General features: G+C 36.7%; 1 protein-coding gene across 2 annotated transcripts in view; it reads right to left on the minus strand.

Annotated features, from left to right (window-relative positions):
* The window catches only part of hppy (MAP4K3-like protein hppy), an 80081-nt gene that overhangs the window by 14595 nt on the left and 44344 nt on the right, over positions 1 to 21142 (minus strand). The window contains exons 10-12 of one of the 2 annotated variants that reach the window (XM_089649628.1): positions 16524 to 16562; positions 1943 to 3090; positions 1053 to 1204 (exon numbers count right to left, since the gene is read on the minus strand). In XM_089649628.1, coding sequence (XP_089505754.1) covers positions 1053 to 1204; positions 1943 to 3090; positions 16524 to 16562 — 1339 coding nt within the window. The remainder of the gene's footprint in view (positions 1 to 1052; positions 1205 to 1942; positions 3091 to 16523; positions 16563 to 21142) is intronic. The other variant, XM_089649629.1, reaches the window with a different exon arrangement.

A 21142-nucleotide genomic window follows, 5' to 3' on the forward strand; every position in this document is an offset into this window, starting at 1 on the left:
TATTCACATACATACTCTTCTATTTTTCCGACTCTTGATATGGCCCTAATCCAGTATCTGATTCACTTGATTGTGTCATGTCTTTCTCGGGAGTCCCTGACTTCTTGTACCATTCACATTTGCGTTGTATTGTTCTCTCTACATGCCCAAACCATCTGAGCGTCCATTTCTTAATCTTACATCTTACGCTTATATCAGACTTGCATTATTTGCGGATCTCCACATTTCTCACACAATCATACAGGGTGCGGCAGAGAGGACGGACGTTTTTGAGATGGGTAGTACTCTCCCCCTCCGTCTACGAGAGAGGTGGGGGGGGGTGCCGCTTGACTCGTTAGTTCCTAGCATTGTTTTACCAGTAGTCGTCATGGAGCCGTGGACGGTGGAGCACCGCGTTTTCGCCTATGATTGTTCCGTCCGAAATAATGAGTCAGTCACCGTCGTACAGCGTGAGTTTCGTCGCCACTTCAACATTCATCGGAATAGAGCTGTTCCCTCTCGAAACACCATCCTTCATTGGGTTGAATCACTTTGCAGGCGTGGTGAACTGATCAACAGAAGACCAAGAGGAGCTCCGCGAACAGTTCGAACTCCTGAAAATGTTGAACGATGTTGGAGAGAGTCTACGCGAACTTCCAAGAACGCCTCCAGCATTGCATCAACGATTTCGGCCACCACATGCCTGATGTGATTTTCCACACTTGACTGTCTCAAATGCTATTTCCTCGCGAACCTGATTCCATCAATAAATTTGTTTTTGAGTAAAAATTAACTATTTTATGATTTTTTTAAAACCGTCCGTCCTCTCTGCCGCACCCTGTACATGGTTTTACCAAATATACGCTTCAGGGATTTCATATCTACATCATTCAGTTTCCTCTGCCAGTTTCAGGCCTCACTGCCCATACACGAGGGTAGGTACCAGAACTCCATTATGCGAAGCTAGCAGTAAGCTACTGTCTTGTCTTACCTGCAAAAAAAACACTGGACTATTCAGCATTTTGCTTTCCTTGCTTCTACAGTGAACCTTGAGAAGGGATTGTGTTAGCTACCTTGGAGAAGCACGCCCCCATGTGCACCTTGGGCGTGGGGGGCAGGCCGTTGGTGTTGGGTCGGGGGGGCGTGAGCGCGCGGGTCCTGTGCCCCCGGTGAGACCTGCGCGGGGGAACCGGGGGCGACACCACGTCGGGGGCGCTTGCTCCTCCTGCCAATAACAAATTACACATTCATTACAGTATCATTTGAGAGTAATTCAATTCCAGTCGGCGGCATTTATTTTTACTCGGGGAGATATTTTCAATTTGTATGGATATTCCAGGCGAGTAATTAATGTTTATAATAATTTGTTACCGTGTGTTCATTTGTCCGGTGATCCTCTACAACATACTTAAATTGAGGATGCCGTAGTCCCGCTTCTTACCTGCAGTATTTACACTAAAAAAATTAGAAGTCAGAGTTCTTAAGTAAGGTTTGGTGAGAGATTGTCATGCAGGACTCTTAACAAATGTTATGCAAAGAGATTTTTTTTACATCCTCACAAGAGGCCCCGAGGAAAATAATTTCCCCTCAGGGTCTACGTATCTTTGGGGATGCTTTGTAGGGGTTTTTTAAGGAAAGGGAGGTGGGAAGGAAAAAGGTACGAGGGGTGGGTAGGAACCTAGAGATCAGTGTGTCCAGGAGTGACGGACGAATGAATGGCGATGGGTTGAGAATCGAGCTGGAGAAGTCAAATGGATTCCCTCAACTGGCCTCTCCCAACCTGTTCCGCCAAGCAGCAGTTTGGAGAAACGCATCCACCGCCAAGACCTGGTCAAACTTCACCCTATGAAATAGGTCACCCCTGCTAAATCACAAAAAGTAGTTTGCCACTTGGAGTGGTCTATGGCAGAGGTGTTATCCAATAAGTGGTTCCCGGGGCTCAAAGATCCAATAATAAACTCACCATTGCTATCAGTCTTAGCTTTGTCCCTCTGACTGTCGGACAAGCTCCGCTGCCTCTGTCCGCTGCCCTCCAGCCGTTCCCGACCTCTCCCGTGGATCTCCGCAGGGTTAGAAGCCCGACTGCCAGCCGTCCCCACATCCGACAGGTTGAAGATCTCATCCACCGATGAGGAAACTGTCTTCCGCCGCACCTTCTCTTTCTCCTTCAGGTCCCCGTCCAACTCGCACGTGCAAAACTGACTGAGATCTATGCACGCGGAATTCTTCGCGGAATCGCCGTTTGAGTGATTCCGATCAAACGCCGAATCGGAACTGTGACGATTGTGCGACTTCTTCGACGGGATTCTACGTTCGTTTTCTTCTCGAGTTCCGTGCAATCCTGTAACGGAATAAGCGCTGCGGATCCTTCGATCGATCTCGCTATCCATGTTTAACGAAAGATCTATTCTTTTGCACAATTCGTCTTCGAAAAGCGGACTATCATTGTGATTGGCTTCGTTGTTCCGCGTCTTACCGTCTGACATATTCAAACTATTTGCAATCTGCAACGCACGGAAATTCGACACGGAAATCTTCTGCTTTTTGCAAATATCACAGAATATAATGCCAGATGAAGTGTTTTCGTCGGTTTGACTGATGCTTCGCACGGGTTGCGACGGCTTGCATCCGATGCACGAACACCGCTTGTCACTAGCCGAGACAGATTGTTGCAAATCGCTGAGGACCGCCCCGCCGAAATGACGCGGGAAAGCTTGATTCGAATTGGGATCTTTGATCGGACACTGTCCGCAGTTACAGCCATTCTCGACGGTTTTAACTTTTGAAACAGAAGGGGAATTTAAAACATCGCTTCCGGAATCGGCAAACATGATATCGTTGGCATAATTTGTCATCCTCGAAGCCAAGCGATCGCCACTAGATATGGATGACTTAGAAGCGTCTCTGGGTATTTGCGAGGCGCTACTGCAGCCATTGTTTCGAGCGCTATTGCATTTATCGCCGGCCGTTGTCAGCTGCTCGACGGGACTAGAGTGCAAGTAATCGTGCTTGAGCTTGATGCACTGGGAGAGGTGGCGATCAAACAGACTGTTGACAGACTGTTGATCACTCTTGATGGGCGCCGAGTCGTTTGTGAGTGGTAACGTGGCCCTGGAATAAAATAAAACAATCGTCAGAACACTGAAGTTATAAAAAATCTGTTAATTAAGCAGATAAAAGTGTACAGTGCTAGGAAACTTGTGGTAATGTGAAAACTGTTAGACGTTTGAACAACAAATTCCCCGACCACATTTATATTGTATTTTTGTAGGAAGCAAACTCTGTATGGTGTAACAATATAAAAATAAAGCAAAACTCAACAAAAAAAAAAAAAATTTACATAACTATTGTTTTATTCATATTTTTATGCCGACTGGAGTCCTTATTTAATAAAAATTATTTTATACTAATTAAATTTATTTGATAGTTAATTAAAGTTCATGAAATTTAATCAACAATTAACCAAAATTTTGTGAATACCGACTTAATATTTAATAATGATTTTATATTAACTAAATTTATTTAATAATTACTTAATACAGGGTGGGGCAAAAGTAATCACCCTATTGGAAAACGCTATAACTTTTGCAAATGGCGCCAAATGTCAATTCGGTTTTGACATTTGTGAAGTAAACAAACGCAGAATACAAATCGACAAGACATAAATCGGTTTACTCCGCAAGAATGCGGAATAACAAGCAGTACCAAAGCTTATCATTAAAAAAAAATTACAGCAAAAGAACATCGGGTGATTACTTTTGCCCCACCATTAACGAAATTTGTCCAATAAAACTTGGTATAACAAGCACTAATCGGCATAAAAAAATGAATAAATAAATGTGTTTAACAAACTTACTAGTTTATTTTAAATAAATGTGTTTAACAAACTTACTAGTTTATTTTTTTATGTATTATTAAATTTAATAAAATCACTTTGATTTGGATTTTAAAACTTATTGTAGGTGAAATAAACAAGGTTTTAAATAATGAATGAAATGAACACTTGTTATAAAAACACACACAAATTGTCAGGATGTAATTATCAAAAAAGTGCATGAACGTGGTAAATGCAAAAACTGAGGAATGGTGGTATGATTTGGGATTTACACAGCCAAAAGTATTATGGTGATTTATTTTTGGGGTATTATGCCACGTTGCACTACCTCCTTCCTTAGCCAATGTTTCGGACACCATTACAGTGTTCAATCATCAGGGCGGATGTGTAAAGATTTTGTCCTCTGACGGCCGGCGTGGTCTAGTGGTATACGCTTTTGACTACAGATCCGAAGGTCGCGGGTTCGAACCCGGCGTGCGCAAATAAATTTTATTTGATTAATTTGTGTTATTTCACAATTAATTAATTTAAAATAATATATAGTATATTTGCGGCACGTTCCAGAGTGGAAGATACTCTCAGTATCGCCCTGGTGTAAGACCACCATTCAGAATTGAAACGTTGCTTGAAATGGCTTTAGCCGTGTTTGGTGACCAGATCTGAATAGCCAGGTACTTCCCCACCTTCCTCTTCCCCATCTCCCTCCTCTCCCCAATACCCTCAGCCTCACAACATACCCCAATTGGGGATGCCATAGTCTCACTGGCTCCAGACGGGAGCAGTTGGGACTCTTGTGCGGTAATACTGTAAAAAAAAAAACAAAAGCTGATATTACAGTCAAATTTAAAATAGTGTTCTGCATTTAGTTTCGGTGTAGCAGTCAATTACCGACTCTCATTGTTAATCATTGGCTTGTCACTACAAAGTACCTTCACTACATACCACGTCAGCTCAAATACAATTTTTCATCCTAGCTCCTAAAATCTTTAACCTTATCCCTGAAAACCATAGACATATGAATATTAGTAGACCTGCCCTAAGTGATTAAAAGCGTATTATTCCCCACTCCCCATAACGGTTCCATTGGAGCCGGCTGTGCTCGCGTATGGCCTCAAGTGAATTTAGAAAATGTGACGTCATCATTCTTGTGCGAACTATGGTCGAGGCATCATCGGTTCATTTTACGAAATAACACGGCAAAATGGTGACTTGTGCTATGAAAACTTGTAAAAATAGATGTGAAAAAGAGAATAAACCCAATTGTCGTATTACATTCCATATATAATTCCATATATGGATCAGTTGTAGAAACATATACTATCGACGTGAAACACAAAGCTGGTTGGTTGCTGGGAAGTAAATTATGAACATTTATAAAAGTGTCTTAACTAAATACATAAACGAAATATTCGACTCTGAAAAAAGAAGAAATTTATTTTGCCGAATTTGGACTTCGCAAATTTGTTCATAACGTGGCGAGTAATTTGCGCTCACATGTAAAAATGTCTATTCATTCAAAAGCAGATTTTACTTTTAAGAACTAAATGGTGATATTATAAGGCGAGATGCCTATATACTATCAGATTGATTTATTGACGAATCACAGTCAGCTTTACCCTCTTCGTTCTTCAACAGTTGATTTTACCCCTCATCCTTAATTTCTAGTCTATTAATATTCATATGTCTGTGCTGAAAACCTAAAAACCGTGAGTCAACCCCATTCCTTTAAAACACAAATTACGAAATGGATCCTTACACATGGAATACATTACAACTACAATACCCATTCATTCTACACTCTATCAATTTAATCACCTTTCAGACAAAACATAATAAATCCTTATTCCCTAACTTAGCGGTATAGTATGTACAAAATTAATTAGTGTGATCTATTTACTAATAATTTCTCAAATTTTTCATCTTCTTATAATTCTCTAACTTCTCCATTCTCTTCTTGCAACCCAATACAATACATCATTTTTTTAATATTATAGTAATGTATAGATTTCTATGTCCGCAAACTGTAAAATTCACCCGCCATAACACACAGGGTCATCCCTAGCATGGAGGGTGAAATATCACAAAAAACCACATGTACTCTCTAAATCAGAGGTTCCCAAACTTTTTTGCCCCGTAGACCACTTGCCAAATATATTTTTTTCCGTAGACCCCCTGCCTGCCGAATATTGAATTTTCCTAAAACTATTAACGTCCCATGTGATAATCATTTATTTTTTAAATAAAAATATTCCCTTCCCTTGCCTGCCCAACAACCGGGTGGCGGTATAGTTGCTCTGTCTTTACATTGTGCAGACAGGGGCACCCTTGTGAGGTATTACACCAAATGAAAATGAAGCAGGATAAGCAACGGGAATTTCTTTCTGTAGCTAGCCCTACAGAACTGCCCCTTAAGTTCTTTGTTAGCTATTATTCCGATCAGTTCTTCTTGTCATATGATATCCGATTCTTGAACTTTCCATTTCCACAGTCAAAATGTCCTGTGTGAAGTGCATTTAAATGTTGAACGTCATTATTACCCTGGACGTTTTTCAAAAACAAGTTGGGGATCTAGGAAAATTCGCATCGTCCAATGTGCAATGTTTTGCTTGAATATATTAATTCTGACAAGAAAAGGAACGTAGACTCTATTTATATACCTCAATTAACAACTTTACGAAATATAAAAATGCAAATATCAAATAAGTAATTTCTCAGTCTATTATATTTGTGTTAGGCCTATTGTGTCATTTACGGAACTCCTAAATGTTGACTTGAGTTAATGGGTATGTACCCCCATTTGAATCTCGTGGAATTTTTTTTCTATCTGACATAGACCCCCAGCGTGACGATATCGACCCCTGGGGGTCCATATAGAAAACTTTGGGAACCTCTGCTCTAAATCATGTATCAATAAAATAAATAAATATTATTTGACGGCTACACCGAAACTATGTGCAGAAAACCATTTTAAAATTGACAGTAATACCACATGTAGATGTGTGTTTATGATTGTAGCATGCATAAACACACTCTTCACCACATCTGCTCCGATAATGGACACTGCAATGCTGTCCGACACGTTGGCTAAATAAGGAGGTAGCGCAACACGGCATAATACCCCAAAAATAAGCCCACTATAATACTGAGGAATAATGTTTGCAGTTGTATTAATATGTTTATTATGTATTTAGATAAAACATGACAGTGACAAAACAGAACATTGGGAAGACCCAAAACGCACCGAGCACGAATAATTAGGGAGGCAATTGAAATCCACAAAAACCCCATACATAATATTAAATTCTCGAACGCCAATGCTAAATTTTCACTGCGTGCCAACTGATTTTATGTTCATAACTTGTTTTTTGCAATTTTGATTTTGTAATTTGTACAAACTTACAGATAATGCATTTATACATGGTGTCCGGAAACTCGTAGTACAAGCGGGAAACTGGTGAATCTACATCACATTTGGAGTCGATTTTGTAGTATAATTTTTTTTGATTTGAGCTTTCGTTTTCGAGTAAATCGAGTCAGAAGTAGATTTTTTTTTTGATCAAATTCTTATAAATTATTACTGAAGATCAAAGTACCCAACTAATTAAAACTATTTAAAAATTTAAAAGTAAAACAAATAATGACGAAAAAATTTGAACCCCGAAATAGCCGAAATTTTTTTTTTTTTTTTTTTTATAAAAATGTTAAAATCAAAAAACTTTATGTTTATTTGGGTTCCCCGTGTGGTATACATTCTCCAGTTTCCGGCTTGTACTACGAGTTTCCGGACACCATGTATATTTGTAAAAATAGTATATTATCTTCCATAACTACTTATGAAATAATTACCCCAGAATAGCTAGTTATATTCAGAGAAACTAACTAACCATCACGCCGTTTCCCCGCAGGGGTAGGTAGAGAGGACGGACCGCCAAACTACTCGGTCTTGGCACACACTTCTTGCCCCATTCACATTCATACATACTCTTCCATTATTCTGACTCTTGACATGGCCCGACTCAAGTATCTGATTCACTTGGTCGTGCCATGTCTTCCTCGGGCGTTCCCGACTTCTGCTACCATTCACATTTGCATCGTATATTCTCCTTACACTCCTTTCTTCGCTCATTCGCTCTACATGCCCAAACCATCTAAGCGTCCCTTTCTTGATCTTACTCATTACGCTTACATCAGCCTTGCACTCTTTGCGGATCTCCACATTCCTCACACGATCAAACATGGTTTTACCACACATACGCCTCAGGGATCTCATTTCAACAGCATTCAATCTCCTTTCATCCTTTCTTTGCCAGTTCCATGCCTCACTTCCATAAATCAAGGTAGGTACCAGCACTCCATTGTGGACTGTTAACTTCGCTTCTTTGGACAATTTTTTGTCAGCGCCAACTGCGTTCAGTCCTCCATTAATGGAGTTACCTGCATTTACTCTTCTTTCAATATCTCTGTGAGCCTTCCCATCTCTCGTAAACTGCTTCCTAAATACACAAACTCATTATTTTTTAATAATGGTATCCTTACGGATATGTTGGCGTTTAAAAGGTTCTTGGTATCCAGTACTTGACGGCTACATCAAAAGTAAAAAGCCACCATGGTCGAGGGGTAAGACTTTCAACTGGCAATCCAGAGGTCATGGGTTCAAATATCGGCGTGCGCAGATAAATGTTATTTGATTAATTTGTGTTATTTCACAATATACATAGTATATTTGCTGGACGTTCGAGAGCGGATAATACCCTCAGTATCGCCCTGGTGTAAGACCACTATTCAGAATTGAATCGTTGCTTAAAATGGCTTTAGCCGTGTTTGGTGATCACATCTGAATAGCCAGGTACTTCCCCATCTATTTCCCCTCCCCACTGCATTAATTCGCACAACATACCCCAATTGGGGATGCCATAGTCTCACTGGCTTCAAAAGGTTGGGAGCTGTTGGGACTCTTGTGCGGTATTCACGTCAAATTAAGAAAGAAACCCGAAAACCACATTAATTTAACTAAATATGCGCAAAGCGGTATCACTTCTATTAACATAGATAAACACACACTTCAACACAATCTACACAACTGCCGTGATGATGGACATTGTGACGCTGTCCGAAACTTTGGCTAAAGAAGAAGCAAGTGCCACACGGCATAATACCCCAAAAATAGAACATGATAAACGAATAGGTTAGGTGCATTACTTATTTGTTCTTTTCTTCAATCTTCCGTTTTTTCACTGATCTGTTTTATCGTTGAACCGTATTATTTACAAATAAATTTGACTGGACGGATGAAGTCGGGAGATGTGTTTGGGAAGAGGAACAAACTCGAATGCTATCCGCGATGACATAACAACTTGTACACATTACAATATTCTTATAGCGAGGACAATATTATTTAAATTGGAATTAATTGTGTCTTGTGAATTGGAATGGTTCTCAAATGGTTATTGCGAGGAACTATTAAATAATTTATTTATTATTAAATTAACTACTAGAGAGACGTACATATTATGTAACATACACGGTGTCTGGAAATTCGCAGTACAAGCGGGAAACTAGTGAATCTACATCAAATAAAGTTATGAAGAACCAATATATATTTTTTAAATTGTTGCAAAAATTCAAATGGCCATTCTGTCATCGCCATTATGTTTTTTTTTTACATTTGAAAGGTACCTTTCATTAATTTCATTTAGCTTTCTATCAAATTGTAACAACCGACAATTGACTTAGAATTGGCATTAAACGGGAACCTCTCAACTGTAAAAAAAAAACAAAATGGCGCAAAATGACCATTTGATTACTTTGTCACACATGTATTTCTGCGAAACAACTGGGTCTAAAAATACTTAAAAAAAACATTAAACAGCTTATATTAACCCCGTGGCGACCAATTTTTAACTCGATTTACTAATAAACGAAAGCGCAAAACAAAAAAGTTATATCTTATAATTATATCTCCAAATTTGATGTAGATTTGCCAGTTTCCCGCTTGTACCACGATGTCAGGACACCATGTATAGAGATATCTCTCAATTTTTGAAGCATTAAAGATTTAATTGGTAAATTTATTTTGATTATGGATGAATGAAAAAAAATGGTTGGTATTTTATAGCAGAAAATATTCAATGAATGAATTTTTTTTTTCTCTTCAGTTGTTTGCTACGGGGAAAAAAAGTAATTTTAATTGTTTCTCAATGAGCATAATCAAAATTTGTCTAATAAAAAAAAGAATATTCAATTTCCACGAGTAGGCAGAGAATGAAAAGTTGCACAACTCTATCCTGACACACTTTGCTTCATCCACATTCACACATTATTTTTCTGACAATATTGAGGTGAACTGATAATAACATCTATATAAATAAAAATGTTTGTTCAAAATCTTAATCTATGGAATTTCTGATTCACTGATTGCTTTGAAATTTTGACACAACGTTGCCTTCGAACACACATGTGTTTTTAGGTATCTATATTTTATAGATGTGGCCTGTTACAGGTAAAACATGCTTTTTTGAAACACAGCGCCATCTGTTGCACGTAAAAGCAACACGCGCTATTGTTTCTCTATCTGCATAGACAGACTGAGCCACAGCTACCCATGGCGGGTGACAGCTAGTTAATAAATAAATTACAGCATTTATTTTTTTATTCTACCGTTATTTCAATGGAAGATGCTCCGAAGAACTAGCACCATTGATTCCTTCGACACAGTCGAGAAACACGTCAAACGTGTGCCCAATAACGGGTCGTTTCTACGACTCGTTCGACTCAAGTGTAAACGGCTTGGCTGTGGAATAATTTGCCGGCTTCTTTGTTTCCTCCCTCCTACAACGTGGGTCACTTCAAGATCTAGGTCCACAGCTTAGTTTCCTCAAAAAGACCCTCCACACAGCATCCCCAAAGATGTCTGTGTGGAGTTTTTCAACAGTTGTATTCTGTTACTCATTGGTGACCAGTACTGCTCATTTAGATAGTTTTTTTTAAACTTATTTTAATCTGGTAACATTTTTAACTATCCCGCAGCAAAGTGGAGTAGGTAGTACCCAAAATTACTATCCTCCTTATATTAGCTTAAATACTTAACATATTATGTTAGTATTTTACGTATTTCTGCGCAAATACATAAGTTACCATTAATAATTGGGATTTTTATAGTTTAAAAGCCCATAAGACAGAAAATTGCATGGGGTTGTCAGAAGACCCACTTGATTACATACGTTTTGTTTGGCATCTTGGCCTGTCAAGAGTTAACTGTAATGTATTTATACAAATCATTCGAAATAACATACATTTGAGAACCACTGGCCAATTGAAGAGACATTATCCATGACCAATGAACGGTATTTGGACTACTAAAAATCATAGCATTAACTACTTATTTCTGAGCAGAGTTGGGGGAGAGGATAGAAGGTATTATAACATATACCTCGGAAGTCTAAAGCATTATTATTCAGAAGAGATAGAATTGTAAAATAATCAACCTATATTCATTCGCATATAATCGAAATCATAGTTTAAATATTTTTTTGCATTATTTAATCGAGCACCAAATTAATGGTAGAAAATGATATTAGCGTGTCGTTCCATGGGTCGGTAAGCAATCGACATAAACTAAACGCCCTAAGACCCTGTACAGAAAAGTTCTACACTGAACAGCGCTGCAGATCATTACCATACTATAGCGAACTTAATTTTCTGCACAGGGTCTTACGGCACTCGGTTTATATGTCGATTGCTTACTGACCTGATTTTTTTTAAACTGAAAAACATAATTATTAGCAATACCTACTTCGAAATACTAACGGCTCAACCTTACTCTCCCCATCTCCTTCTATCCCCACTCCCTTCAGTCTTACAACACGCCAAAATTGGGGATGCCATAGTCTCACTGGCACAGAGCGGTTGGGACAGAATTTTTTGTTTTTTCTTTAAGGGTAAAAGGGTTCCATGATAACTCAACACAGTGACAATTCAACACACTTTTAAAAAGAAGTCATTAGAAACGATGAATTTTTTTTTTTTTTACCCTAACCTAACCTACGTAACCCAGTTAATAAAGTTTTTGCTTCATCACTTTCCATGACTTTATATAACTTTTTAAAGATGTGATGAATTATCATTGTGATGATTTATCCGGTTACCACTCAAAAGAATTCATAATCTGCTCTTTTATAGATGGTGCTAATTTAATTATTTTAGGAAAAAAAAATATTTTTAAAGTTATGCTTTAAAATATGAAGATGAATTATTTGTTTGCGCATGTACATATGCAATATGAATAAATAGTTTTATCTGAATTAAAACTCAATTCTTTCAAGAAAGGCATGCAGATACAGTAATGTATCAGTGATTAAATCCAATATTGTATTTGTATGTCTCTCTTGAAAGAATTGATTTTTTGTGCGGCCATTTATTCATATTCATATTGCGTATGTATATGCATAAACAAATAATTCATATTATTATTTTGAAGCATAACTTGAAAAAAATTTTTTTTCCTAAAATAATTAAATTAACGCCATCTATGAAAGAGCACATTATGAATTCTTTTAAGTATACCCTTACTAAAAATGAATTAATTTAAGTATACCTTTACTAAAAATGAATTCTTTTAAGTATACCCTTACTAAAAATGAATTAATTTAAGTATACCTTTACTAAAAATGAATTCTTTTAAGTATACCCTTACTAAAAATGTGACCTGGAAATTGGTAAATGAGATGTAATTTTAATCTTTCATCTATAATCTACTGGGGAATCTGTTGTACTGGTGAAAAAAATACAATTTACTTTATTAATTAATCTATTGTTCGACGAGTCAAATTCACCCGCTAACTAAAACCAAAATGGTCTTTACAATTTCAAAATAAGCTACGGGAGTCTAAAACTTTATTTAATGTACAAAAACAGTACTCTCTCGCTATTCGGCCTCTAGAAAAAACAGGCAAGCGTTCAATTAGTGAAAGCGGCGGATTATAGTGTAAATACAAAAAAAATGCAAAAAATTTAAACAGGTATTACATAAAAATAACAAAAACCACGATCGATCTTTCGTAAAATTTAAATTCATTTGTTTAAAGTCAGGTGTCATGTTTACGCTTGCAAGAAGACTCCATTTCGTTAACTTTTTCAAATAAGAAACATGGCAGAAACGGTAACGGTTGCTGGAATACACACGGGTCTAACGGAAATGTCTTGAAACAACAATAATGAACACTGGTGACCGGTAAGATGGTCAGTTCTAGCAGGCTAGACGGCAGTATAATAACTTCATTTGCATTAGCTTCACACAAGAGGCCCTGAGGAAAAACAATTCTCTCAGGGCTTACGTGGTTGCCATGGAGAGGGTCTATTTATTGAAAGAAAGGAGAGGATGTTCTGGAAGGAAAAAGGTTTGAGGGGTGGCTAGGAATCTGAGGGTTAATGCGTCCAGGAGTGAGAGACGTATGAAACCATCTCTACGACTGGAGATGGGTCAAGAGCATCCGACTAGAGACGTCAAAAGGTCTCTCTCAACCAGTCTCTTCTGACCCAACCGGCAACGCATTAGGTAGGCAAACGCATCAGCTGCCAAGACCTAGGCAAACCTCACCCCATGAACCTGTGCACTTCTGTTAAATCATTAAGCATATCAAACCACTTGAGGTGACCTGCGGCAGAGGTGTTGGTTATCCAATAAATCAAAACCTCCCAAATGAATAGTTTTATTTTATTTTATATTAACTCCACACAGGAGGCCATATCTATGTCATCTTTGGGGATGCTGTGTGGAGAGTCTTTTTGTGGAGAGGAAGGAATGAGCATGGGTCTTGAAGAGTCCCATGTTGTAGGAGGGAGGAAACACAGAGGCCGGCAGTTCGTTCCACAGCCGAGCTGTTGAACTTAAGAACGAATCGTAGAAGCGACCCGTTCTCATGTGACAAATGTCAAGCGTGTACAAATAATGGGCGCGCGTTTGGCGTGTATCCCGACTACGCACCGGTGCTGAAGGGATCAATGACGCTAGTTCCTCAGAGCATCTTCCATTGTAATACCGATAGAACAAGGACAGCATACCTACCTGACGCCTGTGCTCTAAAGATTGCAGTCCGTTTGTTAAGATTGGGGAATCTATCAAACGGACCGCCCGTTTTTGCACAGAGTCAAGGGTTTTTTTCAGGTATTTTGGGGCTCCGGACCAGAGATGGCTGCCAAATTCGACAGTAGGGCGCACTTGCGATTTGTACAGGGTCAGCAGTTGTGTACTATTAAAGTATCTGCAGGCCCTGTACAGTACGCCCAGCTTCTGAGAGGCCAACTTTACTCTGGCTTCGATGGAGCCCCCGTACCTGAGCTGGTCACTTATAGTTACACCAAGCATATCAATGGAAGGCCTGTTTGGAAGATTGCTTCCGTTGAAGGAGACTAGATTATCATTTGGATCCCTTTTAGACGTAATCAGACAGGATTGGGTCTTTGAAACATTAAATTCGACGAGAAATTAAACTGAGTGTGTAAGAGTAAGTTAACCAAACCCGTCGATGTAGAAAGTTTGGCACTCGAGTGCAGGCACGCGGCGGACTACTAAATTTGATATACGAGTACCGCCAAATTATAGATCTTGATTTTGCGCTTTCAACTAGTAAAAATAACGGCGGATTATAGTAGCAGTTGTCAGATAATCAAGCGACGGATAACTGAGAGAATACTGTGATACATTATTTTACCTAAGTACGTACAATAATTATGGCTCATATAATGTATCTACTGTTCAAAAATACAATATTACAAATTATCTCAATGGCACGGTAAGTTACACAATACGTCATAATTTCTATACTTAGTTAGGTCATACAGTTTATTTATGATTTGTACATTGCATGCAACCAATATTTGTTCCCAAACCAATTAAATATACCACTTTGTTATACATACCACCAAAATGCCCGTATATTCAATGTGTACACAAAAATGATAATATATTTAAAAAAAGATTTATGGTTATTAACAACATCATTTAGTTGAAATTTAACCTATTTCCCTAGCTCCATTTACTTGACATTTAACCTATTTCCCTTGCTCCTTTTAGTTGAAATTTAACCCATTTCCCCAGCTCCATATAGTTGACATTTAACTTATTTCTCTAGCTGCATTTATTTGACATATCCCAGGATTAATTTATTTGACATTGAACCTATTTCCCTAGATCCATTTACTTGACATTTAACCTATTTCCTTAGCTCCTTTTATTTGACATTTAACCTATTTCCCTAGCTCCATTTAGTTGACATTTAACTAACTTCCCTAGGTCCATTTAGTTGACATTTAACTTATTTCTCTAGCAGCATTTATTTGACATTTCCCGGGATTCATTTATTTGACATTGAACCTATTTCCTTAGCTCCATTTATTTGATATTTACCCTAGTATATAGTTGACATTTAACTTATCTCCCTGGCTCCATTTACATACATTTCCCTTAGTTTCATTTAATTAACATTTGAGCTATTTTCCTTGGTTTCAAGTGACGTCTAACCCACTCCCCCTTTTGTTCATTCGATTTATATTTAATCCTTTGACTTATCTTCATTTAGTTGACTTATCTATTTCTCTTACCTCCATTTAGTTGGCATAATGTAATATATTTCTCTCAGCCCTATTGAGTTGTTTATATATATATATATTGAGCGATTGTTGGTATATATATATACATTTATTATATTATTTAATTAATACTATTCCTCAAAATATTAATATGGAAACATATGAACTGCTTACTGCGGTTTAAAGCCAATGAATCCACCTAGATTTCGCCGTCTATCCCATATTTTTATATTCTATAAATTTGGCACATTATGACAATCAATCGCTCAAACGTTTTTGCAAACTTGCCAAAAATCGCTCGAGTGGATAATATATTGTGATTTATTTGACAAAAAACCCATATTACCTAGTTTAATTTAATTGACGTTAAACCTATTTTACTTATATTATTCACTTAGTTGACAACATTCAACCTATTTCCTTTTGTTTATTTTTTTACATTTTTCATATATTTAATTAGTATCATTCAGTTAACATTTAACCTATTTTTACAACTAAACTTTATCTATTTTGGCTCAAAATCAAAAACAACGTAAATACGACCTGTCGATGAATTTTACTTTAAATACGAATTCGCAAGATCAATTTTAACCGCAGCGCAAAAAAAAAAACACTATAATATATTTTATATGTATATATGTGCTTTGTCCGAGTGTTGTAATGTGAATTTTTGGATCAGTGTACCTTACAAAAGTGACTTTACAATAACCGTAAAGAAAATTGATAAAACATTGTGCAAAAATTTCGAAAAAGCAAATTTTGAACATCAACACAATAAGATAGTGCTCAAATGTGTGGAAGAAACAAATCTTGTAATGTCAGTAATGTGTGGAGCTTACATTTGTACCCACCTCTTCACAGGCAAATGATTGCTTTTGTAGGTGTAAATTATTCATACAAATATCTTCAACTTATTATAATCCGGCTCGAAGGACCATAATTTTTAAAACAAGCTAAAATCCAACAATTTTTTTAATGCATGCTTACATAAAATTTATGACATGCGGCAATATTAACTATCATGCAGCAAAATAACAGATTAAATAAATCATAAAATACAAAATGATAAAAAACAAAAAATAATGAGAATAATAATAAATACGCAAAAACAGTCAGTAATTACCTTAGAGTTAACTCTTCGTCTATATATTGTAACAGACTCCTAAAAAATACAAAAAACCACAGGTGACAATCATCGAACGACCATATATGTTTCAAACACAACATGACAGACCATAGATAATAAAACAATAATAATATAATACATCTTACATTAAGTAGCTACTATGTTAGTAATTAATAGCGCTGGGATATTAAAACTGGGATTAATAGTTATAGTTCTACGCCTCAATTTAACATTATTCATTTTGGAAAAAATTTGCAAACAAAATACAAAAATAAATGAACTCCTGCCAAAATTTTAATGAGCGAAAAAAAGCTAACTGAGTGGCGAAAATAACTATTTTATTTTATTTTTATTTTACTTGATGCGTCTTTATAAAAGGCCTCCATGGTTGAGGGATTACGATCCTTGGCTACGAATACGGAATTAGCGTGTTTAAATCCCGGCGTGCAAAGGTAAATTTTATTTGATTATTTTCAGTTAATTTCACAATTTGTAAATTCAAAATAATCTATAGTGTGTTTGCGGCATGAGAGTGGTACATACTTTTAGTATCGCTCTGGTGAAAGACCACAAACGAGAATTGAAATATTGCTTGAAATGAACTGATTAGCCAGGTTATTCCCAACCTTCCGATTTCTCATATCCTTCCCCAACCTGCCACATTCAACATCACAACATACCCCAATTGGGGATGCCATAATCTCACTGGCTCCAGCAGTTAGGACTCTAATGCGGAATTTACAAAAAAAAATACAGTTTGTGCCAGTATCTCACTGTAGTTTAAAGATATATTTTAACAGATACTGTTGTGAAGTGCTTCTTGAAAGTTTAAAAATGTAGTATACATTATTAAATTTAATAATTACATTTCTCGTATATGAGCACAATATAATAAAAAATTTTACAGCATTGACATTTTTGGTAATAACCTAAAGAAATATCGATATGAAGCAATGCGTACGATCGATTATTAATATGAGAGTATGGAATGTTTCGGGAGCATCTCCTATCCTCTTCCTATTTTCCTCTTCCTCTCCCCTTCCTTTAACACAAAATTAATTTTAAGATATTAAAACTTCATTTCCAATGAACTTTAGTATTAGAAACTTCTGTGGCTTGACTTCAGTTAACTTGTATATTTATATCTGTCATTGTATATTATGTAAAAGCTGTTTGTTTCTTACAAATAAATAAATAAATAATTAAATTTTTTATTTTTTCTGCTACAGAGACGGATGCTGCAAGGCTGTCTGAAATATTAGCTAACTAACTAAACATCAGGCAGTTTTCTTGGAGGGGTAGGCAGAGGATAGACAACGACACAACTCCATCTCGACACACACTCCTAGCTTCATTTACATGCATGCATCGTCTTTTTTAATGTGAGTACAGCACAAAAGTCCAACTGATGTCAACCGCCAGTGAGACTATGGCACCCCCAATTGGCTTATATTGTGAGGCTGAAGGTTGTGGGAAGAGTAAGGAGACGAGGAAAAGGAAGGTGGGCGAGGCATCTGGATATTCAGATCCGGCCACAAAACATGACAAAAGCCATTTAAAGCAACATTTCGATTGGGAATGGTTGTCTTTCACCGGGGTGATACTAAAAGTATCTACCACTCTTATACCATGTCTTCCTTGGGCCAATGTTTGCTAAAGAATAAATACTCTGCAGCACAGTGGTAAAAATAATAGACATTAAATCAGAAGGTTATAGGTTCAATAATATGGGAATCAAGCAGCAAATCTCAGTAGCCCGGAAGGTTTTGTTATGCTCTGAGGATGGACAACGAAAGGCTGTCTGAAATGTTAGCTAAAGAATGAGCAGACTCTGTAGCATAGTGATAAAAACAATTGACTTTTGAGTCACGAGATTATAGATTGAAGAAAATATTGTTTTAGCACTGAGGATGGACAACCCTGTCTGACTGTCTGAAATGTTTGCTAAAGAATGAACAGATGTAATGTAGCATAATGGTAAAAATAATTAACTTTGATTCGGGAGGTTTTCGATTCAGTTTTTAGGTCTGGACGTCGTGATGTTGATTGTAAAGTTTAACGAACGATATCGCAAAGAATGAAATAAAAAATATTATATAAGCTTAAGCAAAAATAAACGGCATAAACTACGTTTTAGTAAAAATTTTTCAAAAAACAAAAAATTAAAATCTAACGGTTAAGGTTAGGGTATTGCAACTTCCGTTACATTTTTGTGACGATCGGCATCAATAATTTTTTTTTTTACATTTTAACAGTGCCCGTTAAATGCCGATTCTCGGTCTGTATCAGCATTTGATAAAATTATTACAATTTGATCAAAAGCTGAAACGGGCCGAGAATTAGAGTTCAACAGGGGAACCATTCAAACATGAAAATTGGCATTGTTAAACACCAATTCTCTATCTGTTTCATCGTTTGATCAAATTCTGATCAACCGTCGAGCTTTACAGTCACAGTGTTATGCTTGGCAGCTGATCAAAAGCTGAAACGGGACAATAATTAGCGTTCAACAGGGACCAATCAAATTAAATTAAATAAAATGGCGCTGATCTACAATCATGTAAACTTTTTAACCGTCAGACAAAAACTTAATAAAAATTAGAAGCAGTAAAAAATAAGCATAAATATTAACCTTTTCTAACGTAAAAACAAAAAATACTAAAATTATTGTAATCCTAATAATTACGCACATGCTTCAGGATTCGGTAAAGCGTCATAATTTTCTCCGCATTTCCTCATATTGAGCAATAATTTAGTTTGGAGTAAAAAAAAATTCAAGAGGGTATTGCTGTGGAAATTACAGCGCCTCAAATAATATCAACCCTGAGAATTAGTTTAAGCTTTTATACTTTTAAGGGTAGGCAGAGATGACGGACCGCCAAAAAAACTCGGTCTTGGCACATACTGTTCTGTTATTCTGACTCTTGACATGTCCCGACTCAAGTATTTGGTTCACTTGATCGTGTCATGTCGTTTACGGGTGTCCCAGACTTCTTCTGCCATTCCCATTTGGGTCATATATTTTCCTAGACTCCTTTCTTCGTTCATTCGCTCTACATGCCCAAACCATCTAATTGTCCCTTTTCATTCTAATTTATTACGCCTTACACTCTTTGCAAACCTCTACATTTCACCTAACATGATTTATCATACATAATTTTAACACACATCTGCCTCAGGAATCTCATTTATACAGCATCCAGTCGAATTTCATCTTTCCTCTGCCAGTTCCATGCCTCATTGTCATCCTTCAGGGTAAGTACCAACATTCCATTGTGGACTGCAAGCTTCGCTTCTTTCATTCAGTTGTGTCTTATTATTCTTGTCAGTGTAAGTGTGTTAACTAAGAAACTAACTAACTAACTAACCATCACGCCGTTTTCCGCAGGGGTAGGCAGAGAGGACAGACCACCAAACAACTCAGTCACACCACACACTTCTTGCCTCATTCACATTCATACATCGTCTCATACATACTCTTCTATTGTTCTGACTCTTGACATGGCCCGACTCGAGTATCTGATTCACTTGGTCGTGCCATGTCTTCCTCGGGCGTCCCTGACTTCTGCTACCATTCACATTTGGATAATATATTCTCCTTACACTCCTTTCTTCGCTCATTCGCTCTACATGCCCAAACCATCTAAGCGTGTTAAGTGATTTAAAGGATTCACTCATATCAGACAGTGGATTTCACCAAATAAAACTGAGCGTCAACAATATAAATCCCAATTATTCAGTCAATTATTAATGATAACTTATGTATTTGCGCAGGAATACGCAAAATACTAAAATAATATGTCAAGTATTTAAGCTAACATAAGGAGGATAGTAATTTTGCGTACTACCCAATTGGTGGAATAGTTAAAGTATTGACTATGTATTTAATTTCAATTTGTCTATTCTGGAACCCCAAGCATTAACCATTACCCACAAATATATAGTTAGGACAGAAGTGGGTAAATTATTCATCAGGGAAGGGAAAGAATGGAATGCCTAGCTATTCAGATCGTGTCTCAACAGGGATAAATCATCATGAACTTTTGTTATATTATTATTTGGTCTTACATGAAATTCACACAAAAAGTAAATAAAAAAACATAATCAAAATTATATACAGAAACTACTTACAGGGTACAAAATTTTCAATATAATACTTTTAAAAAAGCTACGGCAAAAAAAAAGGGAAAATTTTTATAATTTATTAAATAATTCAAAACAATATATGCAACATGCTCACTAATAATTACATACATAATTTTTTTTTTCTAAATTCATTGTTTGTCAGACAAAAAAAATCAAATTGTTAATCAGACAAAAACCATTATAAAAACTGAATCTGTCGGACAAAAGCAAACATAATTAAAAATACTTATTTCGGTTGGGTAACTATTTGTGTAACTCGGGTTCAATAAATTTGGATTTTTGAATTTGAGTCATTTTCAAAATTGGCACTGATGGTGTGAAGAATTCAGACAAGCGATTAATTACCTACCTTTAATTTAATATTTTAATTGAAATTTTCAAAATTGGAACTGCTTTGAAAAGAATTCAAATTATCCCATGATTTTTCTCAGGTCTGCGCTATTATACAGGGTTTTCCAATAAGAGGTGTT

This window comes from Hesperophylax consimilis, chromosome 30 (genome assembly GCF_061612785.1).
Source record: "Hesperophylax consimilis isolate HC1 chromosome 30, BYU_Hcon_1.0, whole genome shotgun sequence".
In the NCBI taxonomy this organism is placed as follows: Eukaryota; Metazoa; Arthropoda; class Insecta; order Trichoptera; family Limnephilidae; genus Hesperophylax; species Hesperophylax consimilis.